The following is an 18338-nucleotide window of genomic DNA, read 5'->3' as shown; positions in this document are numbered from 1 at the left end:
CTGAAGCAGGGTGCCAGGGAGAGAGAGGCTCACTCTGAAGCAGGGTGCCAGGGAGAGAGAGAGGCTCACTGAAGCAGGGTGCCAGGGAGAGAGAGGCTCACTGAAGCAGGGTGCCAGGGAGAGAGAGAGGCTCACTGAAGCAGGGTGCCAGGGAGAGAGAGGCTCACTCTGAAGCAGGGTGCCAGGGAGAGAGGCTCACTGAAGCAGGGTGCCAGGGAGAGAGAGAGGCTCACTGAAGCAGGGTGCCAGGGAGAGAGAGAGGCTCACTGAAGCAGGGTGCCAGGGAGAGAGAGAGGCTCACTGAAGCAGGGTGCCAGGGAGAGAGAGGCTCACTGAAGCAGGGTGCCAGGGAGAGAGAGGCTCACTCTGAAGCAGGGTGCCAGGGAGAGAGAGAGGCTCACTGAAGCAGGGTGCCAGGGAGAGAGAGAGGCTCACTGAAGCAGGGTGCCAGGGAGAGAGAGGCTCACTGAAGCAGGGTGCCAGGGAGAGAGAGAGGCTCACTGAAGCAGGGTGCCAGGGAGAGAGAGAGGCTCACTGAAGCAGGGTGCCAGGGAGAGAGAGAGGCTCACTGAAGCAGGGTGCCAGGGAGAGAGAGGCTCACTGAAGCAGGGTGCCAGGGAGAGAGAGGCTCACTGAAGCAGGGTGCCAGGGAGAGAGAGAGGCTCACTGAAGCAGGGTGCCAGGGAGAGAGAGAGGCTCACTGAAGCAGGGTGCCAGGGAGAGAGAGGCTCACTGAAGCAGGGTGCCAGGGAGAGAGAGGCTCACTGAAGCAGGGTGCCAGGGAGAGAGAGAGGCTCACTGAAGCAGGGTGCCAGGGAGAGAGAGAGGCTCACTGAAGCAGGGTGCCAGGGAGAGAGAGGCTCACTGAAGCAGGGTGCCAGGGAGAGAGAGAGGCTCACTGAAGCAGGGTGCCAGGGAGAGAGAGGCTCACTGAAGCAGGGTGCCAGGGAGAGAGAGAGGCTCACTGAAGCAGGGTGCCAGGGAGAGAGAGGCTCACTGAAGCAGGGTGCCAGGGAGAGAGAGGCTCACTGAAGCAGGGTGCCAGGGAGAGAGAGGGTGTGAGGGAGTGTGTGTAAGGGAGAGAGAGAGGGTGTGTGAGTGTGTGGGAGTGCGTGTGGGAGAGGGTGTGCGAAATAACTGGTTTTGGACATGGATCTCCTGGTATGCCTGTTAGAACAGAGAGTTGTCCATCAGCACCTCCCAGAGTGTGTGTGTGTGTGTGTGTGTGTGTGTGTGTAAGAGAGACCAGCCAGGACAGCACAGTGGCAGAGTTAGCAATATCATTTAATCCATCCCTATCAGACCAGAATCACTGTTGTACATAAGTTACATTTTATTTCCTCAAATTTCACAGGTACATCTTTTTTTAAATCCTTTTCAAACGTCCCGTTTGACCGCTTTCTCTCGTATTAAACAAAAACAAGCAGATTGTATTATACAAAAATGCAAACCAATTTTCACACAGTGAATTCTCTTACAAAGTCATAGAATGGCGTAGTAATGGCTACATCCACATTGTAGGAAGATAAGTCTATACATTCCTTAATGGAGTATAATAATATACATATAAAAAACGTTTTCTTTTTCTTGCTGAAATCAAACCTGTACCTTAATTTAAGAGATATCTTACACGGGAATATCATCATATAAAAAGCCATTCGTGTGTTCAGCGGAATCCAAATAAAGAGGGGCCAAACTAACAGTTTCATGTTTCTGGGAAGGGAGAGAGGTGATTGGCTGCATGGATTGGGAGGGAGAGGGAAGGGAGAGAGGCAATTGGCTGGATCGGGAGGGAGGGAGAAGGGAGGAGAGGAGAAGAAGGGAGGAGCTTCAGAGATGCCCCCTTGGTACACGCCACCTCGTCTCCTTGGAGACACCATGACAACACAAGGAGAGGCTGGAGACGCCACTCAAGACTTCCTGTTCCGAGACATCAACCTGGGGGCCATGTTAATGTAGCTAGGACAGATTAGCCAGCTTGGCCAAGTTAGCGTAGCTACACCATATTAGCTAGCTAGAAAAGGTTAGCATAGCTAAGACAATTTAGCATAGCTGGGACCAATAAGGTAGCTAGGACAGGTTAGCATAGCTTGGTAACTACCACCATGAGGAGTGGGTTGCGAGTTAGGCAGGGGGTGATGGGGGGGCAAGGGGTGATGGGGCAGGGACAGAGGGGTGATGGGGCAGGGACAGAGGGGTGATGGGGGGGCAAGGGGTGATGGGGGGGCAAGGGGTGATGGGGGGGCAGGGGGTGATGGGGCAGGGACAGAGGGGTGATGGGGCAGGGACAGAGGGGTGATGGGGCAGGGAGTTATGGGGGGGGGGGGGGGGCAGGGGGTGATGGGGCAGGGGCAGAGGGGTGGTGGTGTAACGGGGTAGCTCCTAGGAGACATAAGGCCAATCCTGACTCTTAAAAACATGACCCCACCAGCAGTTCCCTCTCAGCCCAGCTCACCTCGTACGACACAAACACAGCCAAAGGTACAGTTCCTACAACACAACCTAGCACACACACAAACACAACCAAAACAAAAACTTTATCATCAATTTATCATTATTATTAAATTTGTCTTCGTCGTCGGAAGCATATCGTCTTGAAAAGAACATTTCTTTGTTTTAACACAAAAAGATTAAGTGAACACATTAATGTGCACAGAGTTCCTTCAACTGCGAAAGGATAAAGTTCTGTGTTGGCAACCAGTGGGCAGGAAGAGAAATAATAAAAAAAGGAGAATAACAAAAGTAATACCATTTAGCAGATTCTAAGTAGAGATCATTTAATATAAATGCAAAGTGAGTAGAGTACTAGGAGGCACGATCACAGTGCTTTAGTATATTAATATATGAATACATACTCATATGTATAGAGAGTGTACCTAAATCACGTATGCTTCAGGCAGTGGGCCCCAGAGGCTTCTGGGGAATGGGGCGGGGCTAGCCACAGAAGCTCCACCCACAACTAGAGTCTCACACATGCGCCACATACTGGGAGGTACACTTGATTTAACTCAAAAGCAGCACTCCGATGGGCGGTTCCACTAGTATCAGTGTGGTGGGTGAGCGAGATATTTAAATCAAGCACAGCTTAACTGTGTTTGACCCAGGTGTTTACTACAGCTGTCACCCGTCTGAGTGGCTCCGCCCACGAGCCTCCGCCCATACCCCAACCCCCCCCACCTCCCCTCCCCTGCTAGAGTAATGCTGAGCTAGGTGCCTGTGTTCTAAACTCCACCCCCATCAGGTGAGCCTGTGTTCCAGACCCACCCCTGCCTGTCCTGTAGCTTTAACCCTTTAACCGTTGGAGCTCCGCACCCCACACCAGCCCCCTGCTCTGAGAGTTAACCAATCAGAGGGCAGGAATCAGTGTGGAGAGCCATGCTTGAGAGGAAGATGATGAAGATGATGATGATGACGAGAGCGAACGCAAGGCTGGATCTGTCAGGTGAAACTTCCTTCAGGTTCCTCTGAGACAACTGGGATTGGTCTACACTCCGCCACCTTTCTGCCCCTCCAATCGCGGACGGTCTCCCGGCTGAGACCCTGCCCCCCAGAACCGTGACCAATGCAAGTGAGAATAAGCGTGAGGGTGCGCAACTTCATAGAAGTTAAGGAGCACCAATCACGAGGAAGGTCCCAATGGGGAGGCTGAACCACCGCACAGGAAGTCCTGAGGAGCCAACACCAATGCAACAGTGCCCCCTGGGGAACAGGAGGGGCTCACTTCCATCCATCCAACCACTCAACCATCCATCTAACCACTGAACCATCCATCCTACCACTCAACCATCCATCCAACCACTCAACCATCCATCCAACCACTCAACCATCCATCCAACCACTCAACCATCCATCCAACCACTCAACCATCCATCCATCCTAACACTCAACCATCCATCCTACCACTCAACCATCCATCCATCCTACCACTCAACCATCCATCCATCCTACCACTCAACCATCCATCCATCCTACCACTCAACCATCCATCCATCCTACCACTCAACCATCCATCCATCCTACCACTCAACCATCCATCCATCCTACCACTCAACCATCCATCCATCCATCCTACCACTCAACCATCCATCCATCCATCCTACCACTCAACCATCCATCCATCCATCCTACCACTCAACCATCCATCCATCCATCCTACCACTCAACCATCCATCCTACCACTCAACCATCCATCCAACCACTCAACCATCCATCCAACCACTCAACCATCCATCCATCCTACCACTCAACCATCCATCCATCCTACCACTCAACCATCCATCCATCCTACCACTCAACCATCCATCCATCCTACCACTCAACCATCCATCCATCCTACCACTCAACCATCCATCCATCCTACCACTCAACCATCCATCCATCCTACCACTCAACCATGCAACCACTCAACCATCCAACCACTCAACCATCCAACCACTCAACCATCCAACCACTCAACCATCCATCCAACCTACCACACAATCATCCATCCACCCAACCATCCATCCATCCTACCACAACTATCCATCCTTCCATTCAACCAACCATTCCTCCCTCTCTCCCTCCAGGTGCTGTGCAGACTGTTGCCCTGGCAACACAGGTGTCACATCCTCCTCAGCTATGCAGCCAAGGGAGGGACTTCCTCTTCAGAACACTCTTTAAAGTTTGATTGATTTAACCTCCAGCCAATCAGAGACCACAGACAAGTCATGTGGCTCCTCCCACAGCAGACCCAAGTCCCGCCCAGCAGAAGCTAATAGGAGGTTCCCTTATAGAAAACAGGAGCGAAGATCATTATCAAAAAGATTAATTTGCAATCTTTAAAACAGAATGCTTTGGATAAATATATATATACTGCTTTTCAAGTATGAAACAGACGTATGATGTATTCATAAAATGCACTAATAAAATCTAACTTCTGGAGCGTGTTTGGGGCCTGTCTGGGGAGAAGCTGGTGACTTGCCTGGGTTCCGGAATGTTCTGGAATGTTACCAGAATGTTCTGGAAGGTTGCCATGGGCGTTGCTGGAATGTTCTGTCCTCCCTTTCCACCGGACTTTCTGGTTCGGTATGGCCACGCCTACTCGGTTCTGGGGGCGGAGTCTCACCAAGGACCAACCGTCAAATCCCGTCCCTGTCTCTTAACCAATCACCTCTCCCTAGCAATGCTCGCCACCATGTTGGAACACATGGAAACGGCGTCGCCCCCCTCCACGTAAAGACAACACCCACACCTTGCCGTCGCCATGACAACCTACAACTCCCTAAAACAGCGGGGACTGGTTGTCATTGAGAGGCAGGGTCTCCCATCACCTGTCAACTCTGAGACCGGCCATCTCCCCAGGTCACCTTCATCCTCATCATCCTCCTCATCATTGTCCTCGGGCTTGTCTACTCCCAGTAACAAATGAAAACAGTGAGAAGGTTATCGTCCGACGCCCTGGCTTCCAGGCAATGAAAGTCGTTAAAAAAAGAAAAGAAAAAAAAGCTCATTCACAGAACAAAAAGAAACAATTCATATCACAGCAGATACTGCTCATCTTCTAAACATGAGTATGTGTGTGTGTGTGTGTGTATATGAGAGAGACAGTGTTCTAGGAGCAGGTGTGTATATGAGTGTGTGTGTCTGAGTGTGTGTATAAGTGTGTGTGTGTCTGACACAGAGAGAGGGCACAGAGAGAGGGTTCGAGGAGCAGGTGTGTATGAACGTGTGTGTGTGTGAGAGACAGAGAGAGGGTTCTAGGAGCAGGTGTGTATGAGTGCGTGTGTGTGTGAGACAGAGAGAGAGGGTTCTAGGAGCAGGTGTGTATGAGTGTGTGTGTGTGTGAGACAGAGAGAGAGGGTTCTAGGAGCAGGTGTGTATGAGTGCGTGTGTGTGTGAGACAGAGAGAGAGGGTTCTAGGAGCAGGTGTGTATGAGTGCGTGTGTGTGTGAGACAGAGAGAGAGGGTTCTAGGAGCAGGTGTGTATGAGTGCGTGTGTGTGTGAGACAGAGAGAGATGGTTCTAGGAGCAGGTGTGCGCCAGGCCGTTCTTCTGCAGCTCTGCTCCAGCGGGGCCCTGCTCGCAGCAGAGGCTGAGGGAGGAGGCCTTGCTGCTCAGAGACAGCAGGGCCTCCTGGCCCAGACCTCCAGACCCGTTAGACACCTCCCTGATGGGGGGGGGGAGAGGGGAGGTTACAGGTGATGTGACAATGTGTGTGTATACATGATAGTGTGTTTATAGAGTATGTGATGGTGTGTGTGTATATAGTTTGAGTGTGTAGTGTGTATATAGTGTGTATATAATGTGTATATAGTGTGTGTTGTAAGGGTGGGGGGAAAATCGATTTACATATGAATCGCTATTCAGTCTTCTAGCGAATCACATCGATTCACAAATAAAAATAAAAAAACGTTTAAAACACGTTTTGTACGTTTAATTTTAATTTTTGTACTAACTAGTTATTCTATTTGTCTCAAGGCTTCCTTGCTTATAATAACAGAAGACTGTCATATGTTGAATGGTTGCAGTCAGCTTAAATTAAATTTCATTTGTTTTATAACAATGAGTTTACTAAACTGCAAGAAAAACAACATTTCAAGGTTTTGATGCCGTAGGATTTCTCTCTTCAACACTTAACTGTCTATCACAGTCAAACAGAAACAAGTAATACTAAACGGCAAATTGGATTCAAATGTAAACATATATTGAATCGAAATTTGATTAAAAGTCGACCCAACATGCACTCCAATGTGGATTGTTACATTCTAATAGACATTATTTCTGTTTGGCAAATACCCTGTAGGAAATGTTCTTGCTTAAAACATGGACAAAGTTTTGTGCTTTGTTAGCTGTTGCTGAATTAACATTGATTGAGATGACTGTATTGTAAAGTCATAAAAGACTATAGTGCTCAGTTGCTGTCGACACGTTTATGTAATTAAACGTGATTGATCAATAAAAATAAAAGAGAAAACTTAAAATAAAAATAATAAATATGTGAATTGATTTTTAATCGAATCGTGACCAAAAGATTCCCACCCCTAGTGTGTAGTGTGTATAGTGTGTGTGTGTGTATAGTGTGTGTGTAGTGTGTGTGTGTGTAGTGTGTGTGTGTGTAGTGTGTGTTTAGTGTGTGTGTGTGTGTGTGTAGTGTGTGTGTAGTGTGTGTGTGTGTAGTGTGTGTGTGTGTAGTGTGTGTGTAGTGTGTGTGTAGTGTGTGGGTAGTGTGTGGGTAGTGTGTGTGTAGTGTGTGTGTAGTGTGTGTGTACACACCCCAGGGCCAGGGAGATCTCCTCCAGCTGAGTCTTGTGGTCAGGTTGTCCTCCATTTTCTGCAGTCTTCAGCTTGTACTGCACCTCCACCTGGCCCTCCTGCACACACACACACACACACACACACACACACACACACACACACACACACACACAGTCTTCAGCTTGTACTGCACCTCCACCTGGCCCTCCTGCTCACACGTTTCACATCCTCTCTAACCACTAACTACCACTAACCTAACCTTAAGCCCCTCCCCCTCACCATAGCGATCTCCCGGGTCCTCTTGCCTATCTCTCTCTCCACCTCATGCAGCTCCAGGCTGAGCTGCTGGCTGGACACTGAGGAGGCCCCGGGCCCCCCAGCCCCCGCGGACCACTGCTGCTGGGGGCTCTGCCCGGACTCCCTCTGGAGGAGCAGGGAGGAGCCAGCAGCCTGGGGGAGAGGAGGGGCATTACTATAGAAGATCCTTCCTGTGTGTGTCTGTGTGTATAACTGTGAAGGTGTGTGTGTGTGTGTGTACCTCCAGGCCGTGTATCTGGGACTGCTGTGTGATCTGCTGGTTGACCTGCTGGAGTTCCATCTTCAGCTGCTCCCTGTCAGAAGGCCCCAGAGACATCCTGGAGGACGAGACAGTCAGCACATCCAGGAGCACATCCAGAGAGAGGAGAGGAGACAGTCAGCACATCCAGAGAGAGGAGAGGAGACAGTCAGCACCGCACATCCAGAAAGGGGGGGGGGGGAGATAGAGAGAGAGGGAGGGTGAGGGAAGGTGTCTCACCGTTCAGGGAAGTGAGTCTGGGAGGAGGAGACCTGCTGGTGGGCGGGGTAAGAGGCTCCGCCCCATCCCCCATGGTTCCCATAGGTGTACTCTGCTGGAGGGGCGGGACAAACAGTCTAATTATTTACCTCGTCATGCAGTTACACTGATCACAGACATAACAGTGCCATTCAAGACAACAGGATAAACGAGCCCAACCGATTTATCAGCAGGCCGATATTAGTAGGGATGCACCGATCCGACTTTTTCAGCCCGATACTGATGCCTGGGCTTTGTGTATCTGTCGATACCCGATACCGAGCCGATACCGTTGTTGAATTAATAATAAACTGTATACCTCCCTCCTTTTACCTTCCTTTCACCATGTGGAAGAGACTAAAGGCACCAGACTTTCCTAACTAAACATTACTTTCCTAACTAAGACAAAAACAGAAGTACCAAGTCCTTGGTAAAGTAAAGATTTTCAATTATAAATTAAAAAGATTTTACAAAAGTTTACAATGTACAATGCCAGAACAGATGAACCACTGTCTCTGAGTACTCGTCACAGAAGGTACAATTAAAAAGTATATCATTTTAAACTTCCTCATGTAATGACTTGCAGGATAGTATCTATGGATAATCTTAAAGGAACCTTCTTTAACTTTGTTAAATAATAAGTATGTTTGTGGCAACATCCAGACTTCTTTCCAACAAATATTCTCAACAAAACGGTTCCAAAATGGAACTAGAAAGGGTACCATTTCTGGGGAAATTTTGGGGTGCGCTTGCGTCGGTTGCAGATGGGTATGTTTCCAGGCTGTGAATATCAACACCCTGTATTTTTGTACGCCATTCAACCGGTTAGCTCCTGCGATTCCCACACAGCAGAAGTGTAGTAGTTAGCTAGCTCTACAATTTACCGGGGCTAGGTCTGAATCTAGGAGCAAAACGGAGCACGGCTGCCAGCTGTAGGTATATGCAGGTAGCAACGCTAGTGCTAAATAACTATTTAGCTGGCCGGCTCCATGACGCCGGGTAAGTATTGGGCTCGTGAGACTGCTCACCAAAAAAACGAAGGGGAACCCACTTGTCTAGCAGATTAAGACATGTTAGTAGTTACCTAGCGAAAAGTAGCCGCAACTTTCTGCGACTTTTAGCTATGGTACTAATGCTGAGGGCTCGCTGATATTGCTGCCTGTCTTACTAGAACGTCGTATCTATGCGTCATTGCTAACGTGTGCTGATGATGTGACGTTAGGCTAGCACTGAGTTCCCTTGTAGGGCACTACACAAGGCACTACAAATGACGTAGGATGTGCTGCTGCACAATTTTTTTTTTGTCAATATCGGGCCGATATCCGATCTTCATATCGGATCGGTGCACCCCTAGATATTAGGCATTTTCCAAGCTATCGGTATCGGCATTTATAATGGCCTATAATAAAAAAAAATATATATATATTATGCCTTCACAATACAAACAAACAAAGTACAAAATCAAGGCTCATCATGGCCGATAAATGAATATAAAAAAACTTACGAAAAACTCTTTAACTAAGTTATGAGTGTTGGTGTTGCATAGTTAGGGAGTCAGGTGGCTGAGCGGTTAGGGAATTGGGCTAGTAATCAGAATGTTGCCGGTTTGATTCCTGGCCGTGCAAAATTACGTTGTGTCCTTGGGCAAGGCACTTCAGCCTACTTGCCTCGGGGGAATGTCCCTGTACTTACTGTAAGTCGCTCTGGATAAGAGCGTCTGCTAAATGACTACATGTAGTTTGTCCTCCAGAGGGCACTCTACAACATCCTGTTGGCAACGCTCGTGTTTAGAACGCCACAAACCCAACAACCAGCTTATCCAGCTAGAGTCTGGCAGAGTGTTAGGGAAATCTGTTTATGTTTTGTTACGCGTTTCTGGATAAAAATAAATAAATAAATAATATATATCGGCCGATATATCTGAATGTTGGACTTTTAAATCAACAAATATCAGCCTTAAACATAATTTAACGGTTGGGCTCTAACACACACACACACTACACAGGCTACACACACACCACGGCGCTCACCAGCCATGTGCTTGGGCCCGCTGGGCCCCAGGGCATGCGGGGGCCCTAGGGCATGCGGGGGCCCCAGGGCATGCGGGGGCCCCAGGGCATGCGGGGGGCCCTGGTAGCCTGTCTTGGAGGTACGTGAGATCGCGCCGAAGCGAGACACGGTGGGCTGGGGGCCGAACGGGATGATGGGGTCGTCATCCTTCCCCTCCGCACCCCTCCTGGGGGCCTCAAGGCCCTTACCCTCCACACTCTGGAGAGAGGGAGAGAGAGGAAGAGAGTCATGGAGGGAGAGAGAGAGAGAGAGAGAGAGAGAGGAGTCAGGGAGGGAGAGAGAGAGAGAGAGAGAGAGGAGTCAGGGAGGGAGAGAGAGAGAGAGGAGTCAGGGAGGGAGAGAGAGAGAGAGAGAGAGAGAGAGGAGTCAGGGAGGGAGAGAGAGAGAGAGGAGTCAGGGAGGGAGAGAGAGAGAGAGGAGTCAGGGAGGGAGAGAGAGAGGAAGAGAGGAGTCAGGGAGGGAGAGAGAGGAAGAGAGTCAGGGAGGGAGAGAGAGAGGAAGAGAGAGGAAGGAGAGGGAGAGAGAGGAAGAGAGTCAGGGAGGGAGAGAGAGGAAGAGAGTCAGGGAGGGAGAGAGAGAGGAAGGAGAGGGAGAGAGAAGGAGAGAGAGAGGAGTCAGGGAGAGGGAGAGAGGGGGAGGAGTCAGGGAGGAGGAGGGAGAGAGAGAGAGGAGTCAGGGAGGGAGAGGATAGAGTGAAAGAGGAAGTCCAGTTCTCACCATCATCTCCATGGCAACAGGGGTCATGTGATCTTTGGGCTTGGCGTCCTTGGAGCCGATGTAAGAGCCGATGGTGTCACATGACCAGGGAGAGTACTGACCAGCATAGTCCTGCTCCCTGGACCTGCCCAACGCCTTGGAGCTCTCCTCCCCATACTGGAAGAGGAGGAGGGGGGTTAGCCACCCACTGCCTCACTAACACGGAAAGGGTTTGTGTGAAATGTATGTACGTGTGGTGTATGTTAGTGTGTGTGAGTCACCTCTGGGGGGTAGTCGGAGGGGAAGGCGTGGGGGAGGGAGGAGGGGACAGGGAAGGGAGGGGGGGAGACGATCTTCCTCTCCTCCAGCTGAGCCATCAGCTCCTTACGACGGCGATGGAGGTAGTCTAGACTGGGCTGGGGCCGTCCGTACACCTCCTGCACACACACACCAGGTACACACACACACAGGTTTAGCTTAGTCTTCCTTGACACACCAGAGCACCAACAGTATAACCACCCAGCCTCCACCCATGTGTGGCACCCCAAAACCCAACTCACCCTAGCGTAGCTCCTCATGGCAGTGGGCGGGGCCCCAGCAGGGTAGTACCCCTCAGGGGGATACCTCTCCCGGCCCCCGCCCTCGGGATGGTACAGCCCCCCTGCCTGGCCGGAGGAGGGGGGCCCCTCCAGGGGGGCGGGGCTCATTCTCACCATGTCGTCCCGGGGGGAGGGGTAGGGCTGAGGGGCGGTCGGGGGGGCAGGGGGGTACGGGGCGTGCCTGGAGCGGGAGTCGTAGTGGGGGGGATAGGAGAAGGGCGGGGCAGCGTGGGGGGCGGGGTACGGGCGCTCAGGGGCGTAGCCGGGGTAGGGATCAGGGTAGGGGGGGCCGGGGGGGTCACTGGGGGGGACAGGGTTACGCAGGTAGCCCCGGGGAGGGTAGGCGGCGGGCTGCTGGTAGGGGTAACCTAGGAGATGGGAACATGACAGGCATGTGATGAGTCAGATCTCACTCAAACTTGGCATGGCTCCTCCCCTCCCTCTCTCCTATCCTTGTTCCCTCTCTCTTCCACCCCCTCCCCTCCTGTCTCTCTCCCTCCCCTTCTTAATCCCTTATTTCCTTGTTCCTTCTCTACATTCCTACTTCATCTTACTTCCACATTCATTCCCTCCCTTTCTAGAGACTCTAGCAGAAACTTACTTACTGTACTTACTGTAAGTCGCTCTGGATAAGAGCATCTGCTAAATGACTAAATGTAAATGTGTAAATGTAAAGAGAGAGTCAGGGAGAGAGTGTGTCAGAGACAGAGAGGCTCAGAGAGTCAGGGAGAGAGTGTGTCAGAGACAGAGAGGCTCAGAGAGTCAGGGAGAGAGCAGGAGAGAGAGCAGGAGAGAGAGCGGGAGAGAGAGAGCGGGAGAGAGAGAGCGGGAGAGAGAGAGCGGGAGAGACTGAGAGCAGGAGAGAGAGGGAGGAGGTGTGTCTCACCAGAGGGGTACTGTGAGGCCTCGTACTGAGTGGAGGAAGGTGGAGTTCTGGAGTCTGAGTAGTACATGTCAGCCAGCTGCTGCTGAGGAGGGTACATCTGGGGGCCCCGGGGGGCCCCGCCACCCTGCTTGGCCCCCGACAGGTGCTCTCCTGGCAGCCTGGGGGGGGGCAGGGGGTGAGACACCAGCATACCTGACTTGGGACCCGAGTTCATCCTGGGAGGGAGGGGGAGGGCAGGAGAAGAGCAAACGGAGTGTTAGCTGCTGTGATGAGAACAGTAGGACAGGATGGATATTATTGATTATTACAAGTACCACCAACATTCAATCAATACTAACTCAATAATACTACAACACTCAGAGCAGCCAGTCAGCAATCTGCTACAACCATCAACCAATCAGTCAGTGCTCTGTTACGACCATCAACCAATCAGAGCAGGCGCTGGGAGCTGAGGTGTGTCCTACTCACGAGTCAGGAGGCGACCCAGGGGCGGAGCCTCCCCCTCCCTCCAGCTTCAGGGGTTTCCTCATGATGTCATAGGAGGCGGGGTCGGCGCCACGGGCGATGAGCTGGGGCAGGGGCGGGGCTGAGCCGTTGGCCAGTGGCGAGGGTTTGCGGGCCACGCCCACCTCCATCCCCAGCCCGTCATCTGGGAGGAGGGAGGAGCCAGGGAGACGAGCCGCCAGCCGCTTGTTCATCTTACGGTACCTGGGAGGAGCACACACACACACGGTGTAGAAAACTGTGAACTGGTTCTACTGGTTAACCACTTGAGTCATGGTCAGAGAAGGGTGTGTGTGTGTGTGTTTGTTTTTCGAGGAAAAAAAAAAAAGTCTACCTTTCAACAACAACAAAAAGAGATAGAGGGAGAGAGAGGTAGAGAGAGGGAGAGAGAGGTCTTACTTCTCCAGCTCCTCCTGGGAGTGTGCGAAGGTGCAGCTGGCTCCTCTGGGACAGCCTCCCTTCTGCTTCATGTCTCTGCACATGTAGGTCTTATACTTGCTGTGCTGGGGGGGCTGGACACAGGCACAACAGCTGTTACCCCTCATCATCCCTCCCTCCCTCCTTCCATCATCAGGGTCAGGGTTAAAAGGTCAGGGTTAAAGGTCAGGGTTAAAGGTCCTACCTGCTGCGGGTCTGCTCCCTTCTTACTGTGGTTCTGGATGAAGTCCACCAGACCATGAACCACCGTCTTCACCGCCACCAGACCCTTCTCCAGCTGTTCCCAAGAGGGGGGGGGTGCGTCTACACACACACAGTTCTGTGAGCCTAACTCGTTTTCATAGTGTGTTTGTGCATGCTCTGACCAGGGCTGGTGTGTGTGTGTGTGTGTGTGTGTGCTCTCACCAGGGCTGGTGTGTGTGTGTGTGTGTGTGCTCTCACCAGGGCTGGGGTCTATGTTGGCCAGCAGCTCCAGGTGAGGTCTGAGTCTGTTGAGGTTGGCTGGGTCTCCTGTCCTCTGCAGAGCGATGGTCAGCTCCTGCACGCTCTGGGCGAACGAGGCTGGGGTCTGCAGCTGCGCACGCACACACACACACACACAGGGTAAGCTTGAGTTATAGAGATGATGGGACAGTGTATTGGATTTGTAAACAATATGAATGTGATCCGCCCACCTTGTCGATGATGGACTGCATGTGGGACTTGTGTGACTGGTCTCCGTACAGCAGGGAGGACCACTGGTCGGGGGCGATGCGCAGGCCGCCCTCCATGGCGATCTGGACGATCTGGGAGTCGTGCTCCCGCCTCAGCGCCTCGTACGTCCGGAACTCATCCTTCAGCTGCATCAGGGACGAGTCCTCGTCTCGCTTCGTCACCTAGGAGACGCAACCGGGGGGGGGGGTAGCTTTCATATTTCTTGTTTTGTTTTTACTATTTTTTCTTCTGTCCATTAAGTAGATTTGTCTCGGGATTAGTAAACTGGCTCTGATTGGCTGCTGGGGAAGTTGCTCTGATTGTGGAGCCATTTACAGACTCTGACCTATTTTGATGAGGTAGGCCCTATCATGGAGCTGCACCACTAACCCTACGTATGTAGGCACCATCAGCCCTATTCAGAAGCAACAGGCCCCAGAGCGGAGCTGCACCCCAGAGCCTTACCTTGAAGCAGGAGGCCCTGTAGAGGAGCTGCACCACGTGGCCTATGCTGGTCTTGGAGGCCTGGGGGAAGCGTGGCTCCAGCCTCTGGACCACAAACAGAACCAGAACCTTCCTGGACAGAGCAGAGCCGTCCTCCAGAGCCAGCAGCACCAGCTTCAGAGCCTCCTCTTGCATGGCTGGGGGGAGACACAGAGAGAACACACACACACAAAGAGTTAGAGAGGGACCCTGACGGCTGAGTGTGTGTGTGTCTAGAGTGTTTGTGTGTGTGTCTAGAGTGTGTGTAGCTACCTGGCCCCAGGAACTGGCAGCCGCGGGCCCTGACGGCAGCCCAGAGGTTGGAGGAGAGCTGCTGTGGGTTCTGGTGCTGCAGGATGAGCTCGGTGACGGTGCGCTCCCCCAGGGAGCGTGCGGCCCGCATGGCCCTCACCCGGCCCTCCTCCTCCACCAGCTGACAGTGCACCAGAGTCACCAGCTTCCTCTGCATGGGCCGGCTCAGCATGCTCTGGGCAGCGCTGCTCACCCCCACGCCTGAGGAGGGAGGGGGGGTTATCCTGTGGAAGCGTTTGTGTGTGCGGGGTGTGTGTATTCTAGATGTGTGTGTGTGTATGTGCTAGATGAGTGTGAGTGTGTATGTATGTATGTATGTATGTATGTATGTATGTATGTATGTATGTATGTATGTATGTATGTATGTATGTATGTGTGTATGTATGTATGTATGTGTGTGTACCTCTGGTGTTGCTGAGTGGTTTGAGGTAGAGGGCCAGTTCCTCCACACACTGCCTGGCCTCCTCATAGTGCTGCAGATCCTCAGAGCTGGAGATCAAAGCTACCGGCTGGGCCTTGGGAACCTGCACCACAACACCACCTCCGTCAGAACACACACACCTTCTAGAACCAGAACCATCCTGTCAGAACACGCACACATTCTAGAACCGTAACAATCACATCATCAGTTTAGAACCACACCAATATGGTGCTGTGTCCAGCACATTCCAGTACTGGGCTTTCAATGTGCACACACACACACACACACACACACGACCTCACCCATAGTTGTCTGGAGTTTGACTATGACACAGCTAGGTTACCAAGGCAACAGCACAACTCATCTGTACTGGAACGATTATTGACTCCTGACTAGCTAGCCGCACCTACTAGCCAGCTAGTCACACATACAACACCAATCTGAATAGCTAGCCACACCTACTAGCCAGCTAGTCACACATACAACACCAATTTGACTAGAACAATCCTCTGAGGACACACCCTGGCATGTAGCATGCTGGCAGAACCTAGATCTGTCTGAGCTGAGACACACACACCTGTTTTCCTACTTGAGACACACCCTTCACCCATACTCCATGCACCGACACAATCCCAGCAGACACACACACACAGAACTCCCAACACACCCAGCACCCCCCAGGTGTGTACCTGCGCCCCCACCAGCTGCAGCAGGGCGGTGTTGGCAGGTAACTGCTCGATGTCGGAGCTGATAGCGGTCTGGTCGAAGGGGCAGGCCTTGCGGTGCAGCTTGTTCAGACACAGCTTGCACACGGTGTGTCCACAGCCCAGGCTGATGGGTCGCCTCACAGCCTCCTCAAACGTCTGGGTGCAGATGGGGCACAGCAGGAACTCGGTCCACTGGGGCGCTTGTACGGGCATGGTGGCGGTAAGGGGTGTGTTGTGTGTGTTAAGTGTGTGTGGGGGGGAGGGAACTTTCTTCTTTTTTTTTTTTTTTACAAAGAAAAAAAATATATAATATTATATGGAAGATTCCACTGGAATCAAGATTTTTTTTTTTTCGAACTCAATCGTTCTCAAATGTTCTCACACATCGTGGATGCTCATCACATCACGTGACAAATCCTACAGAGAGAGACAGACAATAAACAACATCAGTACATTAAAACCTGTTAAGTCTAGAACAGTCATCACAAGCACCATTAACTAAGCCCCAGCGCCATTCACCCTTACTATCGCTACACTCGTGCACGGCGCAAACTGACTGATAAAAACGGTGTCAAGTGAAACAGAAACGTATTCGACACGGATATAATGTGTAGTTAGTTTAGATACGACTGCGTCTCTACCGGGAGAATAGCAAGTCAACTGCCGTGTAATACAAAGAAACACACAAGAAGGAAGTACATTTGTCATAGTTGTGCAAAATAGATTAACATTCAACCGTTAATAAACGAACATCGACATCAGGTCCTATGAAAAAACATGCCCTAGCCAACCTAGTCAAAACGCCAGACCTAGAGAAGACGGGTAATTTAAACATACACATACATAGTTGACTAAAAGTGACATGACAAGACGCGATTCTGTCTGAGAGACAAATTCAAAATGGCTAACTGGCTAGTTAGCCAGGTTCTTCTTACGGACAGCCCGCCGGTATTCGCAAGCTAGCTAGCTACCTTCGTGGTCCAACACGGTAATTGGAAGAAAAAAATTGGGGTGGTATTGCTATACATAGCTAGCAACTCTAAAGTGAAATACAAATACCTCAAATGTATTTGGGGCATGATGGTATTCCCGGTGTTTACAACACGTCAGAAAAACAACGTTGTCAGGGAATACTTCGCTAGCGGGCTATGTTGTGGCCTAGCTGCGTTAGCTAGTGGCTGCAAATAGGACAAAGAGGCTTTGGTGGGACTGTGCTGTAGCTAACTTGCGCTGCGGAAAACACAAGCTGGTCTAGCAAACCGATATACATGGAAATAAGTACATTTAACGTTACGCAAACTAATTTTGGTTATAGTTCCATAAGTCGCTTTTGATTTCCATTGTCTTCACCACACGTATATCATCGTCAAATATTGAAATAGTTAGCTTTGCTAGCCTATGACTTGTTGGCTAGCCGGCTAACGTTTGCAGGCTAGGCTAAAAAAGCTAGGCTAGATAAGTGTGTGGCAATAATAGCACAGATTATGTAACGTAAATGCTAACATTAGACCAGCTACTACTTGCTGACTATACACAAAATCTGTTTTATCACCCCATAGTATCACTATACAGTCTCTTGTTATTGTAACTTTACAAATATTGACAGCATAACACAACTGCGATCGAACTGGATGTTCCCAGATTGATACGAATGAGAAGACAGCTAGCTAGCAACGTTAGCTAGAAGTGCTAGCAGGCTAACTACCCCTCCCTGTGCGCTGCTGCTAACAAACGTTCTAATTAACAGGGCTAGCCAGCTAGCCAACTTCCACAACCAATATATCTATCCGAAAACAAATTATACAACGATATGGCCTGTATTGCTATATACCGCGTCAATAAATGCATAGCTCACTTACTCATTCCAAAACTTGGAAGATTTTCATCTGTCTTTAGGAAAGTGATGTGTTATTATGTCGGTCGCCATGTCGACTGTGCAGCTTTGCTGCTGCCGAGGTCTGGGTGTCAACTCTAGTCGCTCAACTGACCCGCTACCGTCCTGCTGTGGTGCGGGCCAAGTGTGCCATCTGTTGGTTAGACTCTGTACCTTCAAAAACCAACTGGAAGCTTTGAACATCTGTCGCCTCGGTCACATCTGGTGACAGTGGTAGCCTATACTACATTGCCCCAATTTCCGACCTTAAATCAGTCGCGCCCCTTCAATTTTTAGCTGTGAATAGTTAACATTTTTGAGACAGTGAGAGAGATAATAGCCTAGTTGTCTGTAAAAAAATGTTTATGGTCAAATTTGCCTTTGTGAACAAAATATTTTGAAAATAATTCTAGGTAATAGGTTTTGCAGGCTATAGGCTACTACGGCATGTAGCTTGTTGTTTTACATTTGTTCACCCCAAAACTATAGGCCACATCGGTCCAATAATGTTATTACTACATCAATAATTGACATATTAGAGGTGTGCAGTAGAAGTTAGCGTGTACACGCTACCGTGGACTGCACTTACGCAACAGATTGCGTCCGTTC

At 50.7% G+C, this 18338-nt stretch overlaps 1 protein-coding gene across 2 annotated transcripts; it reads right to left on the bottom strand.

The window, feature by feature from the left end:
• Positions 1-4231: 4231 nt before the first annotated feature.
• rc3h1b (ring finger and CCCH-type domains 1b) lies at positions 4232-17815 on the bottom strand. 2 transcript variants are annotated; one of them, XM_067253047.1, is made up of 20 exons: positions 17716-17815; positions 15839-16273; positions 15132-15252; positions 14690-14929; positions 14399-14574; positions 13915-14115; positions 13682-13814; positions 13425-13543; positions 13202-13314; positions 12767-13006; positions 12299-12513; positions 11374-11780; positions 11095-11250; positions 10835-10990; positions 10078-10315; positions 8030-8123; positions 7772-7868; positions 7513-7683; positions 7252-7349; positions 4232-6145 (listed from the first exon to the last, which is right to left on the bottom strand). In XM_067253047.1, the coding sequence occupies exons 2-20, from the start codon at positions 16067-16069 to the stop codon at positions 6001-6003; spliced, it is 3351 nt and encodes a 1116-aa protein (XP_067109148.1). In that variant the 5' UTR covers positions 16070-16273; positions 17716-17815; the 3' UTR covers positions 4232-6000. The 2 variants fall into 2 exon arrangements, with proteins under 2 accessions (XP_067109148.1, XP_067109149.1); XM_067253048.1 differs by having other exon boundaries at positions 8030-8120.
• Between the last annotated feature and the right edge of the window lie 523 nt (positions 17816-18338).

Source organism: Osmerus mordax, chromosome 16, assembly GCF_038355195.1.
Source record: "Osmerus mordax isolate fOsmMor3 chromosome 16, fOsmMor3.pri, whole genome shotgun sequence".
NCBI lineage: Eukaryota > Metazoa > Chordata > Actinopteri > Osmeriformes > Osmeridae > Osmerus > Osmerus mordax.
The sequence above is the reverse complement of the archived record's forward strand: the minus strand, read 5'-3'. Positions and strand labels throughout refer to the sequence as shown.